This window comes from Schistocerca americana, chromosome X (assembly GCF_021461395.2).
Source record: "Schistocerca americana isolate TAMUIC-IGC-003095 chromosome X, iqSchAmer2.1, whole genome shotgun sequence".
Taxonomy (NCBI): Eukaryota; Metazoa; Arthropoda; class Insecta; order Orthoptera; family Acrididae; genus Schistocerca; species Schistocerca americana.
This window is the reverse complement of record NC_060130.1, coordinates 248,972,759-248,995,575: the sequence shown is the minus strand read 5'-3', so window position 1 is coordinate 248,995,575 and position 22,817 is coordinate 248,972,759. Positions and strand designations below refer to the sequence as shown.

The window sequence follows — 22,817 nt, the reverse complement described above, 5'->3', positions numbered from 1 at the left end:
GTTGTTGACAAGACTTTTGTTGCATTTATTAGAGAACTTGATCGTACACCATTGTTTAAGTGTTAGCACTCGTTGCAAATTGTGAGACAGAGACATGTACTATCAAAATATTTGAAGGAGTAGTGATATTTATGCTCCCAAGAGACTGAAGAAGACTGAGCCAGACAGCACAAGAAAGCTAAGAGCATCATCCTCTCCCACCCACACAAAAAATTAACTGGTCCTAACAGGTTGGAACCAATAGGAGTCCAAAAATAATTATTGTACTTCTCTCCATACACACTTTGTATTAGTCTGTGTTACCAGTTTCAAGTTTTTTTTGTTATATGAATCTATTATTGCACATCGTAATTATGTACAGTTTTCAGCTGCTGAATTGGTCCGTTTGGAACCTAAGCCTCTTCATGATGTTCTGTCTTCCCACCATATTTCTGTCTCTACCCTGATCCAGTCTTGCCCTTTCTTTTACACACTGTCCTTGACTCCTTCCAGCCAACTGTCTCTTGGTCTTTTCCCCTTCCCTTTCATCTTGTGTATCCTCCTGGGTGTCATCTTCCCCTCCATTCAGTTAACATATCCATATCATCTAAGCCTGGATTCCGCTATCCTATCCTGTAATGGTTCTTCTTTCAGCAAGTCTCTGACCCTTTCATTTCTTAACCTGTCCATCTTTGTCACTCCAAAAGTTTCTCTAGAATTTCATCTCAGTAGCTTGTATTTGGCTTCTCTCTTCCTTTCATTATTCAGGTCTCTGAGACATATATCAGTCCAACCTCTTGTCCACATCATGGATGATTGACAGTGGCATGAATTAGAGGATTACCTGTTGGGGCAAAGTACAGTGGGGACTGTACATGCCCTGAATTAGCTGTGGAGGTCCTACAGGAACCATAAAAAGTGATGGCGAATGGGGCTCTGATGAAACTACGACAGGCCCAGCAAGCCAGTAGTGGCTAAATCTCTGCTATCAAGAATGGAATTGGAGGGTTAGAGTATTACACACACAACTGTTAAATAAGTGGATGATTGTCACATTTTACTGCAAGTTCAGAGATAAAAAATGCATAAATAACAATTTACACATACTGGTTCATTTTTGGGATGACACTGTCATGAACAAATTATATTTCAGTTTTTTTATTAACCACATGTAACTATCTTTGCAATATGTTGTCACACTTTTGAATTTTGCACTGCACATAAAATGTTGTGGTTTCATCTTCAGGTGATTTATTTTATGTATTACTGTATATGAAAGCTGAACTGCTAAAGAGTGATTAATTATAACAATGGATAGATGCAGGTGTTGCACATCTAGTACGTATACATATGAGTTCTGGCCGTGAAGGCTGTGCCTTCCTCTTCCTTGTGGTGTCATGTGGATGTGGTATGGGTGGCTAGTGGTCAGCACACTGCTCTCCCAGTCCCTTTAAAAACTTTCCAGGCCGTTGAGCCACTACCTCTATGTCAAGCAGCTTCTCAATTGGTATCACAAGGCTGAGTGCATCCCATACCAGTCCTCCCACTGACAAAAAATTCTTGGTAGTACCCGCAACTGAACCCAGGTCCTCCTCACAGCAGCCATCTTCACTCACCTCTCAGCTATGAAGGCGGACTTGCATATCTTGTAGCTATTGTAATGTTATGCACTGAGAAGGTAAGTTACTGCATTATAAGACATTCTGGATGTGATGTTAAAACAAATTTATGCGATCTCCTTTGAATCACATGAGCACAATCTGACACTAACACATACATTTCAAGACTGCAAGAGATAAAGAAATGATTTATAATCACATACCCATTTCATTCAGGTTGCGAAAATCTTCTGTCCTGCTGTCAACCTTATCTTTAAGAAGTTGGTATCTTCCTTTCATCTGGTAAAGTTCTGTTGAGGAGTTGACTAAAGGTGATGGTGGTATTTCAGTCTCAAGTTTGCAAAGCCAAGCCTTGAAATCTTCAACACCACTGATCACCTAGTAGAAAAAATATACATACATATCTTCAAGCTTATGAATGTGTTGAGAGATTAACTGCATATGAAGCATGAAAATGTTAAAAGCATATACCTTTCTGCTCTTTTCTAATGCCTCTTTCAGTGCAGTATTTTGTTGTTTTGAGTCTCCGGTTACTTTCTCCCATTTCTTACTTAAGGCTTCTAATTGTGATTTCAGTTGTTCTGCAAAGGCAGGTTCTGCATTGTCCAAAAGCTTCTCTGCTGTGGTTTTTATTTTGTTGAAATTTGGCTGAAGTGTTTCCACATCATCCTGAAGAGCCTGTTACAAGAGATTCATTAAACTAGTTACAATCTTTCACTCAGAAGTATACTGGAATTTTCATAGGGATATCACAGTATATTAACTTACATTGGACTGTTCCAGTTGGGCTTCTAATGTCTCTAATTCACCAATTGGTATGGCATCATCTGCTTGCAGAAAAGTTTCAACTTCTTGCAGCCATGAATTGAGACCATCCATCTCATCATTAAACTGGCGCAATGTTTCAACATCTTAAACAAATGAGAAACAAGTTACATAATATTTAGAATATTAAGTTAATACAAAGTGAATTTTATAACTGAAATGGCCAGTTCAGGTAATTAACATCTGGGTGTGTATCTAATGTATCCAGCCAGGAAAATGTCACCATATGCATGTTCTTTTTGTTGTCTATTAGCTCTGAGAAAAATCATTGCCCAAAAACAATGGGACTATTTCAGTCTTGTATGTGTCTTTTGACATCCCAATGCCTCACCCATTCAACAATGAGAGATTATACTTACTCCTTCAATTATGTGTTACCAGTCAGTAACAAATTTACTGATAACAAGGTAATAATGAGGCTGATCTGAGCACCAGAGGACTTCATTAAGTAGGGACCTAATTGGGGAGGGGGACTGCGTAAACTCATTTCATTTGAGTACCATGATATGTATTTAGTTATGGGGATACTTGCAGTTCATCACATACTCTGAATCACTTTGTGATACACCATTTTACATGCCACACACAAAGTTTTAGCAGAAGTGAAATTAGTAAGTGATAAAAATTTTATTTCATTCAATGTCTTCTTTCTATCTTTTCCTTTATATTTTCTGTCCAGTCCTGTGTTTTCCATGCTGATGTCTCACACAAGAAAGATGAGTAAACTGAATCATTCTGGGTCACTATGGTACATCACAGAAATTACTTTGGAAAATGTAACTAACCATCTATTTGGGCACTGCTTTTCTCGTTGTTTTTGTCTGCCTGGCACTTTCCTCTCTATTTATTTATTATACTTACTTCGAACTTTCCTTGATTTTCCACTTACGAACTTTCAGTACTTTTCATCTATTTATTTGCCACTGTTCTTTCAAGTACAGTTATGTCTTCATTCATATGCACTAACACTGTAACTGATTTCACACTATATTAGAATGAGTTTTTTGTGGCTAAAAGCCACTACACCTTTACCATTGTCTCCAGTTCTTTAATGCTGTATCTGTACATTTCTGCCTTCTGGTCCCATAACTTTTCTTTATCATTCAATGATGAGTCAACAGCACACCAACTGAGAGGCAATGTTAGCTAAATATTGAAGGACCTAGAGAAAAATTAGCCATGAGACATTGAAAAAGTAATTGTGATATTCCCTCTAATAATTTAAAGAAGCCATTGATAACGTGAGTCAAAATGGCTTGTGTAGAATATGAACTTAACTTCTCTTAAATGAGAGTTTAGTTTCTGAATCATTCAACATACTGCTTGGTACATTCCTATTACATAACCTCACTCACTCACTTACTTACTCATTCTCTTGGCTCAAATTTGTGACTGCTCTCCCACATTGCTACATATTCTATGTCTCTATATTTCGTCATTAGTTCCTAATACAAAAATGTATGAATCCTAAAAGAATATTTCTCCGTCAAGCTTTTTCTTTACACAAAATTTTTGTGTAATAAAATACAACGACATATTATCTCAACAGACCTACTTTTCATTTTTTCATATGCATCCTCTTGTATCTTTCTCATCAACAAAATGCTTCAAGTCTCATCTGCATGGAAACAGTAATGGGAAATTGTAGACTAAAGGGCAAAGCAGATATGAGTGCACAAACAGCATGTGCAGTGATGTTCTTTAGTGCTGTGACAGACTGAATTATGTACTTATCTTCTAGATAAATAGTGACCAATTAATATTCTGTGTGTTTTACCTATATAAATTCTGTTAATCTAAAATTATACAAACTTCAACTATTCTTATTGATTTTGTCTCTTGTAATAAACATTGCTGGAATAAAAATGAAGACACCCTTTTCAAGGTTTTCAAGTCACTCAAGATTTATTGTTGCAACAGTGCATATGGGGTACGTGAAATGATTACATTTACAGATCAAGAACACAGTTGAAACACCCAAATTAGTACACAGTGTAGGTGCTGACTCTGGCATCCAGTTAATCATACAGATTGTGAATACTGTCCTGGGATACGTTATATCGTGGCTGCTTGACCTATTCACGTAAATCTGTAAGATTGTTTGTTGACCAGTAGCACAAGTCACTTCTCATCCCATCATATCTCACACATGCTCAATTGGTGACAAGTCTGGATATTTTTATGGCCAGGAAAGTTGCTGCACATCTTGAAGATCACACTGAGTTTCACAGGTAGTGTGTGGGCAAGTATTATCCTGTTGGAACAACACACCACCCTCCTGTTGCAAGAACAACAAAATAATGGGTCTAAAAACATTCTACATGTAACTAGTGCTGGTTACTGTCCCCACCAGAAACACCAAAGGTGAACAAGAGTTGTAGCTTAGTGCTCCCCAGACCAGATGACCTGGGTGTGACCAGTATGTCTTGGAAAAATGCACTTTACAATACAGCACTCACCAAGTCTACATTGTATGAGCAAATGACTGTCACTTGCATGCAGGCAGAATCTACCTTGATTGCTTAAAACTGTGGCACATCATTCCATCTTCCAAGTGATCCTCTGATGGCACCAGTTGTGCCATGCAATGTCAATGCCATGGCGTGAGTGGAAGATGAGCTAGAGTTGTGTGTGTCTGTAGTCCCACTACTAATAACCACTTCACAATAGTTTGTGTAGACATTTCTAGGCTCACAAGCCCTCTTACCTGTGCTGTGGTAGCTGTATGATATGCCACTGCTGCCTGGGGTCATCCTGGTGGGCATCTGTGCTGCGTGGATGTCCAGAACCTCATCTGAGGGTATGAGAATGTTCACATAACCACTGATACCAGTATCTTTGAACAACTCACAGAGCACATCCAACTTTGGTATTAATTCTCCAAAAGGACCACTCTGCCACTTGGAAGGCCACAATTTCACCCCTTTCAAACTCGCTCAGTTGGCTGTAAGGAGCACAAGTGTTTCTCCGTGGCATGGTTGCCCACTTGCTTCACAAGTTTACACCATACTGAGCCTTCTGCCTTCTGGCTGTGAGCATTCCCTATTAAAGGATTGACACAGATGATGCTATGGTAGCTATGCTATCTGTTGGCGGGTGACATTGAAACTGTTATCAGTACATCTACTATCCTCCAGGTGGCCTGTGCCATCATCAGATGAAAATCTGATGTCATCTTTCCAGGTGTACCAAATCCCCCCCCCCCCCCCCCGCAATGTATGTTGAAAAATCTTCCAACAAATTAACGGTTTTATTTTGGAGAAATAATTTCTTCCCTTTCTTCCTATTTTACTTATAATGTGGCACCTGGTTTGTCTGTATCATTATCAGTGTTAGTTTTTTTTTTCATTTTTGGCATTGTTGTAATTTTTTTTAGTATATTGCTTTCAAACTTTTGATTTTTCCTCAGCCTATTTTCACTGTAAAAGTAATGGAGAGCTAAGTTTTTTTGTCAACCTAAGTGTGGTTTGCATGGGTCATATTTTGTGAGTGTCTCAGATGATAATATTAATAATAATAACGAATTACTTACCTTTCGTAAGTCTGCACTGCCTTTCCTCTAAGATGGCTGGGATATCACTCCACCGTGTATTTAGGTCTTGGAGCTCTTCCCTTAATCTTTGACTCTGTGCTTCTGAACCAGCATACTGTATCAGCTCTTGCCCAGTTTTGTTCACATACTCGAAACTGTCTTGCTGTTCATCAATGGTGTTTTGTAGTTCCTGTATGATAAATATTTTTTTGCTAATAATGAGTTCCATTTAGCATTCCATATTATATTACCTAAGGTTCCACACAGGACTTAATTTCGGTGCAATTATGAAGGTCATTCCATAAGCAAGTTATGCTTCTTTTAACACGATGTTTCTTAATGTACATGCAAGTATGTATCTACTACTTCTTTTCAGTACAACACCTTATAACATTAAATCAATTTTTGAATGTTCTCATCATGAAATTTGCTACATATTGTACCCAGCTAATAACAATTCTTTTTCATTTCATCATCATTATCAAATATTATCACCATCATTATAAATTTATTAGTTGCTGCAATATTGCTTTACACCAAATATGCAGTCACATTTCAGAGCCTCTCACTTTGCTCTCCATAGTCAGTCTTGTATTCTGACTTAAATGTTCAAACCCACGTGAAACAAATATTTTGTCCAATAAGATAATAAAAAGGTAGATTCCTGAGAGAGTGTAGCATATTCACTACACACAAATTCTGTCATTTCACTTTAACTGTAACTGCATGACATATCTATATGTATGAAACTATTCTCAAACTGACGTCTTTACAAATTTCCTAGAAACTTTGTTACACTTTCTTATTTTTCTAGTGTGCCCCACAGGAGATTACTTCAAATAGAAGAGTACAACATAAATTCTTTGCAGATTATGCTAAACTTATGTGTAGAATATATATTCTCATGGTGCATAATGAGAAATAATGTTCAAAATTTGACTACTGCTAACCAAAACAAGCAAATTTTTCCAAGAAATCCATTTTTTTCAGCCAATACTGGTGGTCTGATAGGTAAAGTGCCCCAATTATGGTGGTAAAAGAAACAAGCAGGTAATGACAATCCAGCAACAGCTGTTCTAGTAATTTACACATATGAAGGCAAACAGTGTGGGATTCACATGAGAAACAGAAGTGTACCACTTGACATGACTGCTAATCAGTCATACTTTTTTTGAGTATGCATTGAACATTTAGCTACAATTTTTGAGATATTGTACATTTGGTGACTGCTCTCCCCTTCTCATAGTGTTCATTATAGGTAACAATAATGGAATTGTGTTACAGAGCAATGTTGGAATATCTTACTTATTCATATACCACTCCTAATGTTAACATTTTTTCCTCTTCTGATCTCATTTTATTAATAATACGTATACAACAGTATAGAATTTCTTATTCAAGCAGTGATGTGTAAAACTTTATTATTCACTGTGTAATTTTCAAATTACTGATGACTGTACTATAGTTAGTTCACCTGCAAATATTTTATTCAGCGAAATATTTGTGATTTGCTATACATGCAAACCAAGGGATGGTGAAATTTTTTATAAGCAAAATGTTATTTGTTTTGGTAATGGTATAGCTCATTTGAAGCCCTGATTATCCTTTTTTCAAAAACATTTCATTTTTTCCAAAAACTATTAATTTTAACAGTTATGCATACTCATAATTTTCATGTTCTAGAATGGTCACATCTTAAAATGTAATTTATTCAAAATTTAGTAGCATAGTTTTATATCCCCAATTTTTTTGTTTCCAAAAGTTACCAGTTTTCATTAAATTGGTTTGTTAATTTGTTCATTATTCCAATTAGAAAATTTCACTTTCTCAAGAATTTCTAGCAAATTTTGGGAATCTCCTTTAACAATGAACTGCTCTATTTTGTCATTTTCTAATTGTACTGCTGTTAGTTGAACAAACTTACATCACTGTCTATTGTGTCTTCGTTCCTTTTAAATTTCTAGATCTGTATGTAAATACTTACAATGTAGTAAATATATAATTCAAACAATTGTATTTTTCCATATCATGCACACCTGTAAGTAGGTGCAGTACACAAAGCCTGTGTCACTCTGTGTTTAAGTATCAAAATGTAACTAACTATCTATTTGACAATATGTTATCAAGTCTGTCAGAATCTAACAGTTATTATGCAAACAGTCTACATCCCATTATGTAGTTTTCTGTTTAGTTTGTACTATGTGGGTCTGCTAGTGACATTGCAAACATCATGTAGTTTTTGGTTTATGCTTCATCACGCAAATTTCAGTCAGTTTGTGTTTAACCACCATGAAGTACAAAATGTACAGTTCCTTTGTGTGTGTCAGTAAGGACCTAGCTGTGAACTTTTGCATAATCAATGTTTCAACATTCAGACAGTAAAGATATTATGCCAGAGCTGGGTAAAGTAATATGTTACAAAGATAATCAGAGAACAGGTGAACACTGTGAGTCAATAAACATGCAGAGATCAATAATCAATTGTTGCAAAGCTGTGTACTTTATTTTAAAAATGTTCATCAAATCCACCAGTAGCAAGAGGATGATCAAAGAAGAAAGGTTACAAGACTTCCAAAATGCAGTTCCAGGTCAGGTTAGTTACAACTCAGCTGCCGTTATATAAACAAAACAGTCACTATTGTTTGTTTCTGGACTAAATTTTGAAGATAATATTAGAAACAGACACAAAACCTTCATGCGGACCATGTCCCTGAATTGTCTTTTGCTATGAGTGTGTGTTATAATAGAGGCGTGTAGTAGTACAAATTTAAAAGAAGGTGTAAGACTGTTCCAAGCAATACTGATTGGATGAAAATTACATTAATAAAAATAGAATGTAGAAATATGTTACCCTGAACTTCTGAAGCTGGTCCTCCATTGTGGTAATATCAGACACAACAGCATGTTCTGAAAGCAGCACACCTTCAACATTGTGCACCCATTTCATCAGTGCTTCTTTTGCTTCAAGATACTTCTTGGGTGGTGTTCTATCAATGGCGCTGGTTAGTTCAGTCTGTTTTTCAGTCAGCCTAAATAATAATGCATGTTGGAAATCAGCAACACAATTCAAAATACTGAAATGTGCACACTTTTTCTTTTTATAGAATTAACAGCTCTCTTCCATTACCTCAACAATAAACTGTTCCATCTCTGAAGAACTTTGTCTGCATCAGCATCAATATCTTCAGCAAAAGGTCCTGCAGTTTCATTTGCAGAGAGCTCAGCTGATCTCTTTTTCAACTTTGTGAAGCGCTCTTCATTGGACTTAAGAGTTTTGAGTTTAGCCTGGAGCAAATTTTAATAATTATAAATTACAAAAAAACTGTGTTGATCAAATACATCAAAAAATATGGAGGACTGTCATAGACTTTTCACTTTGTGTTAATTATTAAGAAGGCTGGAGATGTCGAGTATTCAGGGTTTGCATGTTGCTCCAAGATGTGTGCCAGTTTCAGTCATATACAACACTTTGTACTAGTCATTGCACATTCCACTGACTGTATTTGAGACTTCAGCAAGTAGATTGAGGTGAGAGGTTGTGTATGATGGGGTAAATAGATGGAGAAAGTGACATGAAGTGAGGGGAGAGTTTGGGGAAGAGTAACTGATGGCTTTGAGGGAGACAGCAGACACACAAGATAGGAATAAGACAGACAACCACCAGAGTGAGGGAGTTTGTTTGTGCTCTTGGCCACAATTTGGTGGTGGCCATTCAGTCTGGTGGACAGCTGGCTAATGGTAATGCACACACAAAATGCTGTGCAGAAATGGCAGTAGAGGTGGTGTATGACAAGGCTGCTTTCACATGAGGCATTGCCTCTGATAGGATAGGATAAGCCTGTGACAGGACTAGAGTAGGGCATGCTGGATGGGAAAATTGGGCAGGTCTTGCAGAAGGGTCTGCCTGTGGCAAGGGCTGGATGTGGGAGTGGCATAGGGATGGACCAGGACATTGTGTAGGATGGGTAGGTGGCAAAATACCATTTTTGACAAGATGTAAAGCCTAATGAGTAGGTTGTTACTCTTTTCTGTGCACAATAATAGATAGTCAATGCAATGAGGGCCATCCTACCCACAATCCTTCCCATCCCTCCTAAAGCAGTATTCCACCATCCACCCAACCTACACACCATCTTGGACCATCTCTGCACCGAACCTACCCCAATCCCTTGCCTCAGGGGTCATATTTCTGTGCAAGACCTAGGTGCAATACCTGCCCAATTCACCCACCCATCACATCCTATTGTACTTCCATCACAAGCTTATGCCACACATAAGAGGTTGTGTCACATGTGAAAGCAGCCATGTCATATAACAGCTCTATTGCAATTTCTGCACAGCATTTTATGTGAGCATGACCACCAACTAGCTATCCATCAGAATGAATAGCCACCACCAAACTGTGGCTGAGAGCAGAGTTGACCACCCATTGGCAGAACATGCTATGAGCACAACATGCTCAAATTCAATGGCTGCATCGAAATCCTTGCCATCAGGATCCCTTCCCCCAGCACCAGCTTCTCTGAACTATGCAAATCAGAGTCATCCTTGCAACATATACAATGCCCCTGTAATCCTCCTATCTCAATCTCCAAAAATCCATCACAGTAACACCCTCTACCCTACAGCCCCTCTTCCTGTGTCCTGCCACTCCCTCTCAACCCACTCCATGTGATCGTCATCATACTCTCCACAAATTCATCAGCTCTATTTAAGGTTGAATAACATGTACACTGTTTTTGTTCTACTGATTTTTGTTTTTTGAAACTAGTTTTTGGCTTATTAGGCCCTTTTCAAGAAACAAGTCACTAGCATCTGACAGAGCACTAGTTTTAGGTAATCAAAGATTATAGACAAAGAAACAATCACTTGCATAGAGTGTTGTGCATCAAACTTGTTTCTTAACATTGAAATTACACTTTACACAATGGACACTGTTAAACACAATAAATAATTAAACAACACAATATTACAGGTTAAATGGTTACAATGTTTAATTTTGGGATGTCTTGACATTGGCTGATTAACTCTTAAACTGAGCACTCCTCATTAATGTGCAACAAACATGTTTTTCTTACATTGTAAACTAAACTTTAGGCAGTGTCCATTGCCTAAAGGCTCAGTTTAACAGTTAATCAGCCAATGTCAAGACCTCACAAAATTTAACATTATAACCATTTAACCTGTAATACAATGTTATGCTTAACATTGTCCATCATGTAAAGTGTATTTCAACATTAAAAAACAAGTTTGATGCGCAACGCTCTATGCAAGTGATTATATCTTTGCATACAATGTTTGATTACTTAAGAACTTGTGTCCCTTTCAGACGCTAGTCAGTTGTTTCCTGAAGTTGGCCTAATAAGCTGAAAACTAGTTTGAAATAGACAAAAGTTAATAGGAAAGAACAGTGTACTTGTTACTCAAATTTAAATATGGAATTTTTCAGCCAAGACATAATGGAATAACCTATAAATTAAATAAATCATCCGCTCTGGTGCCTGTGTGTCACATTTCTATCCCATATGCCAGCTGTTTCTCCATCCCACATTCCTCTCCCCATAGACTTGCTGCTTCACTGCAAGCCATCGGCTACCCTAGAGAACACAGAGAAATCCAAATCAAGATAATGACATAAGACTACATGATTTCTTTCTCTTAACACCTGCATGCTCTATAATAATGACTACTGTTGCCAGTAATTTGGACTGTGGTTGTTTCACATTCTGATTTTAGTGCCATAAACTGAGAGCTCACAATGATGTTAGCAAGCAACTGTCTACCACTGGGATAAATTGTTTTGCTACAAGTTGGAGAGAATCAAATAACACACAGAATCAATGAAAGAATTTTGAGACTGCAGGAAAATACACCAAGGACTATTTGAGTGATAATACTTGAAAATATAATAATATCATCCTCGATTGAAAAGTTTTAGTTAGTCAAACTTTTGACTTTTAAAAGTGATAAGATGTAAGTACAATTTTAAATTATATGCAACTGGGAAAAATAGTAATAGTAGCTGTTACTCACCCGGCATTGTTCAAGCTGATGCGCAAGACTCACTGACATTTTTGGAGATTCGAGCCATTTCTCATAACCTTCCAACAGCAATTCTAAACTAAGAACTTCATTATAAAAGAGTTTTCTATCATTCATAAAATCTATAGTTTGCCTGTGGTGTTGTAGTAACTGTTGTACACCATGCCATCTTGTTTCCAAGTCATTTACAATTTTTTCTTCTGCATCAGTTTGTTCATTTTCTACAATAATAATAATAATAAAAATAATACATCTACAAAATACAACAACAAGAACAACAACAACAACAACAACAATAATAATAATAATAATAATAATAATATAATAAATTATGAACTCAAAACCAAGGCAAAAAGTAGGGCCACTGTTCTGAATTAGGCAATGTAAACTCCCCCAAATGATTCTGGCAGAATCTTATGATCCTGGTTAAAACACCCACGCAGATTCCACTGAATTGCCACTTTTACGATAATTGGCAACAAACATCTTGTGGCTCTGCGCTGAACATGGAAAAGAATACTTGATCTGGATGTAGAATAGTTCAAGGAGAAAATTAATTATGAGCCTTTCTCATACACACAACTGACCATATGACTTGCCTCTGATGTATTACATGTAAGTGGTTGACTGGAATCCTATAGCTTCCTGGCCTATTATGCTGGTTATGAGACCAACTTCAGTGCCTTTCTGGACTTTCCTAGTGCCCTCCCTACACTAAATGGAAATTAGTTATTAGAAGGGAGTGGAATGGGTACATGGAGGACGCACCGGAATTTGCTCACGAGACATGACTGTATAAATCTGATGTTTCATATGGCCTTAGAACATGTTCTCATGTCCCACAGATTCTTTATTCTGTACAACAGGATAATGTATACATCATGATTGGGTTGCCTTCAAGATGCTAGAACTGAGGAGGAGACAGAAACATAAATAAACTGGTCCCATGTCAGTGCCTGCAGAGGCTTCAGATGCATAGTGAGAACATGTAAATATTTGCATCTACATACAAATATCAGCTGAACTAAATTCTTACAATGGAAAGAGGTGATAATTGTTCCATTAAATTCTGTGAGAAATAATCAGTATAATTAAAAATATAAAAAACATAATTTTCACCAACACATGAAAAAGCTAATGATTGAAACAATGATTACTGGAATGTAAGTAAACTGAAATTGCATTGAATTATTTATTTTTTCTTAAGTAATGAATGCCTGGAAAGTTGTAGGTTGCTTGGTCAGAGGCCTTAATAGACCTCACAACATGATGTTTTGGAAGCTTATGGCACTACCAGAATCAGACATAACAAATGCACTCTGTTGTTGTTAAACAAGAAGCAGCTAACTATGTTGGTTCTTCTCTGTACCAAGTTTATTTTATGCTGGAAACACAAACATTACCAATCCAGAGGTCAATGTATCATTTACACCAGATGGTGGCAATACTGTATTATGCCTAATTATTGTGTAAGTTCTACGATTGTTTCTGGCCAACCAGCTGATGATCCTTAAGATATTTTAATGTTTGCACAGTTATCACTTAACTGATATTACAGTATAGAAAAGACAAATTTGGAAATATCAATAATCATCATGTTCATATCATTGCACAAGTTTAAGATGACGATTGTTAAGTAGGTTTTCGTATTATTATAAATGTGTTGATATTGGGGTGACAAGCAGTCAAAAATGCAAATGAATGAATAAGGTTTTAACTCTTAAGGTGTCAAACTGTAGAAGAGAGAAACCTCATGCAAAGTTTGTAACTTACGGATCTGCAGCTCCCTTATCATCACTTTGGCAAGGCTTACAAGCTGCTTATAATCCTCCTCATGAATCTCTATATCTGACTGACTTTCTTCATAAATTGCTATTTGTTCTTCCAAACTGTAGTTGTTAAATGTGCTGCCTTCAGAACTACTTCCTTCTTTACAGGTATCTAACCTTGATTCAATATGGTCCAACCATTTTTGAAAAAGTGCAAGTTTTGTATCAAACTCAAGCCGATTAACAGTTGCGAGACGACGTTTCTTTGGACTTGCATGTTGTAGAATCTGGAAACACATTACATTTTTTTTTTTATTCATGTTGGATCTTCTGAACTCTGCAGACATTAATGTTAGTTGGTGAATGATGAAACCAGCAACAAATTCACCAACAAACAATATGCATTTATTGAAAATGACAGCATAAATCAAAAATTATATAAATTTTAATTGTGTAAAACCATTACCTCTTGACTAGACTGCAAAGTAAAATTAGAACTCCTGCTCCATTCATCATCTTGAGAGGATACTTCAGACCTGCTTTCAGTAGCAATTGGTTTTATGCTGAATTCAAATCCGGAGCTATTTATCTGTTTGAAAGGAAACAAAACTGCATGAATAAAGTACACCCTAACATTTAAGGTTTTATCAGTACCAAGGGATTATTATACTACAAAGTGAATCCACTTGATTGATTATTATTATTATACCTTACTAATCAAATATCAATTTATAAGGAACACATGTATCAACCTTACTGATACATTTTTTGAATAAGCAGCAGAATAATGGTAACAGTTTCTAGCCAAACTACACAAAAAGGGAGTAGTTGGAGCAGATGGGGGGAGAAATAATGAATAAAAATGTAATGCATTGGCGTGCATGGGCTGGGAAAAGGGTCAAGAGATTGCAGAAAACAATGCAAATATCTCAATGATTTTTCTTCTGAAGAAAATAAAACTGAATGAAGAAAATCAGAGAAATAAGCAGAAGTTCTCTTATTTAACAATATGTAGCCACTTGTTATTTTCTCTCAAGTTTCATTCATTCACACAGACAAATAAAATGTAGGTTTCCTAAATGACATCTTCTAATTGCTTGTTTTGTCAAGGCTAGCCTTGTTTCCATTTTATTTTTCTGAGGAAGTTATATCTTTTTAAAATATCAGTGTAGCTTGTATGATAATTATGTAGCTGTTAGGCTGATGCTGTAGTTTGTTTTGCGAGAAATTCATTTAAACAAAATTCATTTAAACAAAAAATATAAATAACTGCGAAAATCTTCTACAAGACACTGAAATACAAAGAAGGTAGGCACGTCTCCGATATCGGTGTAGTGGGATACAATATTCATGGTAAATATTTTGGCACTTTCTGCAGCGAGGAATTCAGAGTGTTCTATAAATATTTTTAAATGAATGGAATGGGTAAAGCTAATCAGTCACCATAATGTGGTGGTTTTGTGTAGTGGACAGACACACAAAGAAGAAACATAACATATATCAATTTACAAATTTGTTTCTTCAGAGCTTAGAGGACCACATACACCTACAAATTACAAAAGAAAAGCACCAAAAGTGGATGTTTTACAATATTAATTTATTTAGTTTACTGGTTTTTGGCTTACAATGCTACCATCATGTAAACACCTGTCCTTCCTTCTGGTGCCCTTCATTCAGCCAGAGTAAGGTCACGACTGGTGTAGTACTTATCCAATTTCTAGGAGAACCAAACACACCTGTACATAGACTATTATTACAAGGGGGTTACCGCACTAACAGCACCCCTTCCCCCCTCCCCACAGGAATCCATGTACCCTACTGTAGACATCTTGTGTAATTGCATGGTCAAATGTGACATTGTGGTTCGAAGAGTTTGCACAACGAAAACCAGTTAACTGTATAAGTTAATACTATGGAACATCCAAATTTTTGTGGTTTTCATTTATAAACATGAAGTTATTTTACTAAGCAGCAATAGAAGAATCATTTAACATGGTATACTCATGACACACACTGTTCCAACACTGCAACGTAACTGTGTCAAGACAACAATTTTCCACATTGAACAGGATTTGCAATTACTGTAGGGTAATAAATATTTCTGCAACTAACAGCCATATGTTAGTCAACTGCTATATTCTTAAGGAAATCATTTAACACTGACGTTTCTATACATACACTGAACAAGTTTGTACGCAGAATTAGACTTACACGTTGACCTTGAACTTCCATTATTTGTATCAGAGCATCCCATCGGTCCTGCAGCATTTCTATCTTTTCAAGAATTTTGTCAGTAGCAGAACCGGCCTGCAGCTTTTGAGCTAAATCCTGAAGGGCAATGATTTTTTTCTGGTGATCATCCATTTCAACTCGGATTGTCTACAAAGGAAAACATGTAACTGTGAATATAAACAGAAAAAGTGATCTAAAATTGTTAATTTAAGGCCAATTCTACTTTATGCTACAATTTAGGTACTTCTTACACACACAAAAGTGTGTATGCACACAAAACAACGTAATTTCAGACAAGCCAAAATCAACTCCAAATTTTCTCAAATGTTTTTATTATGAAAACACATATAACAGTTCAGTTTCTTACAATTATGGTCAACCTATAGTCCAATAAATTAATGCATTCCAACAATGTTCCAAAAATAGCATGTACCTGCAGCGTGCGAACTCTTTCCATAACCTGGCCCATCTCCTCTAATGGTGTAGCCTCCATTGTTTTAAGCTGTGTTTCACAGGTATCAAGTGCTGACTGCACAAACTGTAGCTTCTTTGTAACTGGACCCCATACTGTTGCTTGATGTTGCAGCTGCGCCCATCGATCTTCTGTCCATTGGCATATATGCGCCCAGCGCTCTCCCAAAGCTGTCAGCTGGTCCTCCATCTGAGCATATGCTGAAACAGATAATCTCAAACTTAAAATGGGAACTCAAAGGCACATGGGAAATATGGATATGTAGAAGAAACAACTATTATAGTGATTAAAACTGCGAGGGCTATCCTGAAAGTAACAGACATTTTGTTCTATCGCGGTGGTGGGTGAGCTACAGCTGCCATCTTGGGACCGTAACGTTCCTACACTCTGTACACTTCCAGCAGTGGTAGTTTGTGTTTTGTCTCTCTGCTACTTTGTTTTCTGTGATGTGTTAATAGAAAATCCTGCCACTTGGGAGATGCATTCTATTCTGTGATCAGGGTTTTTTTTTGGGGGAGGGGGGGGGGGGGAGGAAGCTGCCAACCAACTGAAATTTATTGCAACTGTGATGTGTATGGAAAAGGAATAATGAACAAAAGCTGAGTGATTTTAAAAATGGCCATACCAATGATCACGATGAGACTGCAGTGGTAGGCGTAGCCTTGAGACTGATGAACTGGTTATGAAAATCAATGAAAAAAATTCATGAAAACTTATTTCAGAATTATGAAATTTTTTCAACACTTTCCCCAAATTTAATGGCGGTTGGTGCATGAAACTGTGGCAGAGAAGTGAGATTACCACAAATTTTGTGCTAGGTTGGTTCCCAAAATTCTAATGGAAGACCACAAAAATAGAGACAGACTGCAGCACTGACCTTCCTAGATGATTATGAGAAAAATGGTAACAAAGTTACTGACTGTATCACAACTGGAGAAGAGACTTGTGTGAAGCATGCTGATCGCGAAACAAAAAGGCAGTCAATGGAATGGTGAGACACAAATATTCCTAAGAAACCACTGAAGTGTTTGCAAACACTGTTGAGAAGGAAGATTATGGATACTGCATTTTGGAACTCCAATACAGTGATTCTCATTGATTTCCTTGAACATGGCACAACAGTTAACTCAGAGAGGTATTGTTAAATACTGACAAAATTATGGCAGGTGATACAAAACAAGTATCGAGGAAAACTTAGCATTAAAGTTTTGTTTTCTCATAACCATGCACATCAACAAATGGCCAGTAATACCTAAGAGCTCCTATGGGGTTTTGGATGGAAAGTGTTTGATCATCCACCAGACAGCTCGGATTTGGCACTGAGTAACTACCACATCGTGCCAGCAATGAAGATATGAATCACTACACAAGGCCCCGATACTGACACTAAACTGCATGCCAGTACAAACCAGTTGTTGCAATCACAGGTGGCAGATTTCTACAGAGAGGGTACTAAAAAACTTGTTCCACTGTATGATAAGTGCCTCAATTTGAATGGCGATTATGTGGAACAATAGCTTCAGAGTATCTATAAAATGTATGTGATAAAATTTTTCCACAATGTTAATTTTTTTACTTCAAAACATCTCTTGCTTTCTGGATAGCCCTCATAAAATGAAGTCATCTATTACTGTCAAAATAAAAGTTATCAACCTGGAGGTTGATTGGACCATCATAGAACTTAACTAATTACCCTCCTATTGAAGATGGTATGCATTTTCTTTCCTCCAACATGATAACTGTCTCATCCAGCTAGTACTAGGGGACCTGAACCATAGTCCAACTGTACATGCTTAATATGTGCAAAGCTCTGCCCAGGGGGTAAAAATCATATTATGTATCTGTTTTATGTTATTCACAAGATGATAATCTGGTCAGCTGCCACAGTGCCAGTGGACATACATTGTGACGGTTGTGTCAGTTGCCAGCTGGTACCGAACATTAACACTTGCAGTCAGCACAATATAATTAGGCTTTTAGGTAAGTTTTTGATGTGCTGATGTTTAGTGATCTTCATGGTAGTTTAAAGTGCATGTGCAGTGTGAAATGACTTGCAACAACAATGGACAGTAAATGGTACAAATTTTAAAGTAGAGCTATATTATAATTCCATTTCCTATCAACTACTGTTCATCGTCTTGCAGATCCGATAATGACAGCATATCTCTGTCTAAACCTGTCATCCAATAAAATGGTTTTTTGGTGATCTTGGTTTCTGAAGTTTTCTTCTGTCATCATTTATATTTTTACTTTTATCCTTAACCACAAAGCCAAGTTTTGTGTTCATGATCAAAGGGAGTGGTGCACTGCAAATGAGGTGCACAGCTGGCAGAGAAAAACTATACTTTTATTGACAATAATGAACTGAATCACAATGGCACAGGTACAATCTGATAAGGCTGTGGTCAGCTGAAAGTGGCAGCACACTCAATGACAAGTAGCAATCAAAGTTCTGTGATTTAGTAGCCCTGAAAGGTCTGAGATGGCTTCCAGTGAGGTGGTAGCCCTGGATATTCAGAGATGGCATTCAGTGAGATGGCAGTCCTGAATGGCCAGAGATGGCATCGAGCAAGATGGGAGCCCTGGATGATCAGGGTTGAAATCCAGAGCAGTGGGAGGCTTGGAAAGTTGGCAATGACATCCAGTGAAGCGAGAGCCCTATAAGGTCAGAGATGACATCCAGTGAGGCAGGCCATGGATGCTCGGAAGTGATGTCCAATGATGCGACAGCCCTGGATGGTCAGTGGTGAGCTGGAGGATGGGCTGAAGGTGAAGTCCAGCAAGATGGCGCAGAGCAGGCACCCAGTGATGGCTTGATGACTTGGATGAGGTGGTAACTGATCCTCGACCAGCTTGGCGATGTACACGGTGAATTCACACCAAGCACACTGCCATGGATTGGCCAAATGGTGCCTTAATACCCGTCTGGCAAAAGGATATGGGTGTGCATACAGCAGGCACATGATCTTGCAGAAGGTAACAGGTGCCCATGATTGCAGCTCTGTGTACTGTTACAGGCATGCCGCCAGCTGCGAGGCTGGTGCCATCTCTTACTGTGATGGCAGCTGGAAGATTGGTTGAAAATGAAGTAGTCTGGTTATGTTATTGCCATGTTATATACAATCTCCTGCAGTAGTGTTGCCTGCAGACTGCAGCTGTGGCATCCCACAGTATACACTTATATTGTTGGTTGCATCATGGGCAACCACCCAGGGAAAGAATACCAATATCAGTAAAATAAAATTATGAACAAAGACAAAAGTAAAACTATCTCTAAAGCAAAAAACTGAAAAGTAATGGATATGTAGAACCTGTTGCTAGTGTCGATAGTCTCCTTTTCTGCCATAAAATATCAAGTATGCAGCCACATAAATTTGATTTCTTCTTCTAATATTTTGGCTGAATACTGTCCAGCCATCATCAGGGTGAGCTGAGGTGACTGATGCTCCAGTACTAGCTTCATCCTTTTAAACGCATGGACTGCACCACTGTGCGTGTGCCACAGGTAAACAAGGTGCCCAGAGAGGTTGATCAGTGGCGAAGAGGTATGACATATGCATGGAATTAGATCTATGACTGCGCTGTCATCCACACGGTGATATAGATGTATCACTGTGAGCTGCACCGTTGCGGCATCTTTGTGAGATTACTACAGAAATTGCCAAATTCCATGATTTGTTCACGCTGAAGCTGCTATGTCTCTTAATTAAATTCAGCACCAACCAAATTTCAATTGCTCATTTCACTACTGAGTCTCAGAAAGATGAAGTTGAGGCCAAAATTTTGACGCTATCATATGTCATAGAGTGCCAGTGTCACTACAATGCTCTGCCACCACAGATTTATTAGGCTGTAAGAGCCGGCTGTACCTGCAGTGCTCTGTGCATCTCTCCTGGCTATATGTGTCATCTTTCCAGTGTATGAACGGACACACTCACAGGGGATCTTGTAGACCCCAGGTTTCTGAAGCACCAAATCATCTTTAACAGAACCCAGGAGTGCTGCTGTGTTTGGTGGAGGGCAAAAAATCACTTTCACTTTGTATTTACTGAGGATCCTTCCCATTTTAGTGATAGGCTTCCCACATATGACAGAAAAGCCATGGATTTAAAACTTTCCGTGTCTTCTTCTGCATTTCTTATGCCCATTGTTGGTTTCATTTATAGTGCCTTACATATCTGCTGTGGAGTGTACCCATTGGCTTCAAAAACTCTTCTCAGGTGTAGAAGCTCATCCTCCAGACTTCTCTCATTGGCAATGATGTGTGCTGTGTGTGCCAGGGTTCTGAGTACACTCATAGATTGCATGGGATGGTGGCAGCTATTTGCACATAAATATAAATCCATATGGGCCAGTTTTCGACATACTGCGTGTCCCAAAGTGCCATTGAATTTGTCTGTGGGTGGAATTTTTATTTCTTTCTTTGTCTTTCCATTTAGGAACTGAGAACCAGAAAAGGTATTATCTCTTAAAAATGTTTTGTGTATCAAGGTAACAGTTTAATTCTGTAAATAGTAGCCGCATATACTACTGAAGAATGCAGTGTATATCTTCATCGACCATTTCACTGATGAGGAATGTGTCATCCGTGCATCCCCCATAGAAATATTAACACAATCTAAGAATGGGGGATTTTTCTCTAATAATTTGTTGTCAAGCTGTTTGAGAAATATCCACCAACATGGTCCCTGATGTACTTGCAGTCATTGTAATTCAACTATTCAATCTATAAATTTTACCATTAAAAGAAAAATAGTTGTATATCACTTTTCATATTGGAACAGTTCATTGTATCACATCTACAAATACTATGTCCAGCTTAACCTGTTACTATCATTGCAAGATGAAAAATAGATTATTGGCAACCTCGCACAATAATTTAAAAATCTACCAATGATTTTCTCTAGAAACTGTTGTGTAAAAACAGGTCATCCACTTAATGATGACAGTGAGACCACCTAAACACATAGTGAGTAAAATAACACAAAAACAAACAATTTGTGACAGATATAGATATTGCAATGCTTCATTTAAGAATATGCAATAGGTTAAGATGGCCAGGAAAATTGGAAGTATAATGTTTATGGATAATAGAATGGAAACAACTGAATAGTATATGTATTACTGAATTAGCTTGATGGCTGTGTAGGTAAGCATCAGAGTACAAATTCAAAGGTTCATAGTTTGATCCTCACATGGTTATAAGACCTTTCTCCTATCAATTAGCACATCATTCACCTCTGATAATGATTTGTATTTTATGTGTGGAAACAACAAAGCTGAACATTAGTTCTAAGCCCATCATAGACAGCATGTCTAGCAGCAATTGGACAAAGAAAAGCAAGGATATATCTCCTCAAAAAGCCTAAGAAAGCAGGGAGGAGCTCAGACCAACATCCCAATTTTTTTACTTAAATATTTCTGGTGGCAGCAAACAATATTACCATGCAAGTGTTTATCACTGTATAATAGTCATCAAGAGGGGAGTTAGGTATTTCTAAATCTACGTACATGTTTCACAACAAGCCGTACAAACAGTGGATGGTACTTCATACCAATATCAGCAATCTTCTGTCTTATTGGAATTTATGTATGGAGTGAGGGGAAAATTACTGTTTACATGCCTCAGGATGCACCTTACTCTCTCTTATAATTTCCTCATTATACATAGACTGATGCAAAAAACTTGCACTGCCAAAAAATAATTAATTTAGAGCAATGAAATTTCAGAATACATTTGTCTAGGTAACATATGTAAGTGATTAACATTGCAAGGTCACAGGTTAAAGTGAGCATGAGATAAGCCATTGCAAATTTGAAATGCTGGTACCTTCATAACTGGTGTAACCAGAAAGTTGAATGCAAGCATGCAAACATGCATGCATTGTATTGTACAGGTAATCATTATCAGTTCATGGGCTGGATTTCCATGCTGATGAACTTGCTTGGTTAACACATGGACAGCAAGTGCTGGTTATGGATGATGCTGTAGTTGCCATCTGATGTCCTGAATTTGCTCATTAAGCAGGTCAAGACCACATGTCAATACACTGTACAGCATGTTGGGTTACATCAGTATGTGACTGAGTGTTATCCTGTTGGGAAACACCCCTTTGAATGCTGCTCACAAATGGCATCACAACAGGCAGAATCACGAGATTGACGTAGAAATCTGCAGTCAGAATGCATGGGATAATCACGAGATTGTTCCTGCTGTCATAAGAAATCACACCCCAGCCCATAACTGTATGTGTTGGTCCCCGTGTCTAGCACACAGACAGGTTGGTTGCAGGTCCTCAACTGGCCCCCTCCTAATCAACACACAGCCACCATTGGCACCAAGGCAA

The 22,817-nt window shown here is 37.7% G+C and overlaps 1 protein-coding gene across 1 annotated transcript in view; it reads right to left on the bottom strand.

The window, feature by feature from the left end:
- Positions 1–22,817, bottom strand: part of LOC124555943 (dystrophin-like) — a 1,045,948-nt gene that overhangs the window by 848,212 nt on the left and 174,919 nt on the right. The window contains exons 12-22 of the mRNA XM_047129993.1: positions 16,432–16,670; positions 15,978–16,145; positions 14,233–14,355; positions 13,771–14,053; positions 11,989–12,218; positions 9,083–9,240; positions 8,807–8,984; positions 5,956–6,145; positions 2,367–2,509; positions 2,070–2,276; positions 1,802–1,976 (exon numbers count right to left, since the gene is read on the bottom strand). Of these exons, the coding sequence (XP_046985949.1) occupies positions 1,802–1,976; positions 2,070–2,276; positions 2,367–2,509; positions 5,956–6,145; positions 8,807–8,984; positions 9,083–9,240; positions 11,989–12,218; positions 13,771–14,053; positions 14,233–14,355; positions 15,978–16,145; positions 16,432–16,670 (2,094 nt within the window). The remainder of the gene's footprint in view (positions 1–1,801; positions 1,977–2,069; positions 2,277–2,366; positions 2,510–5,955; positions 6,146–8,806; positions 8,985–9,082; positions 9,241–11,988; positions 12,219–13,770; positions 14,054–14,232; positions 14,356–15,977; positions 16,146–16,431; positions 16,671–22,817) is intronic.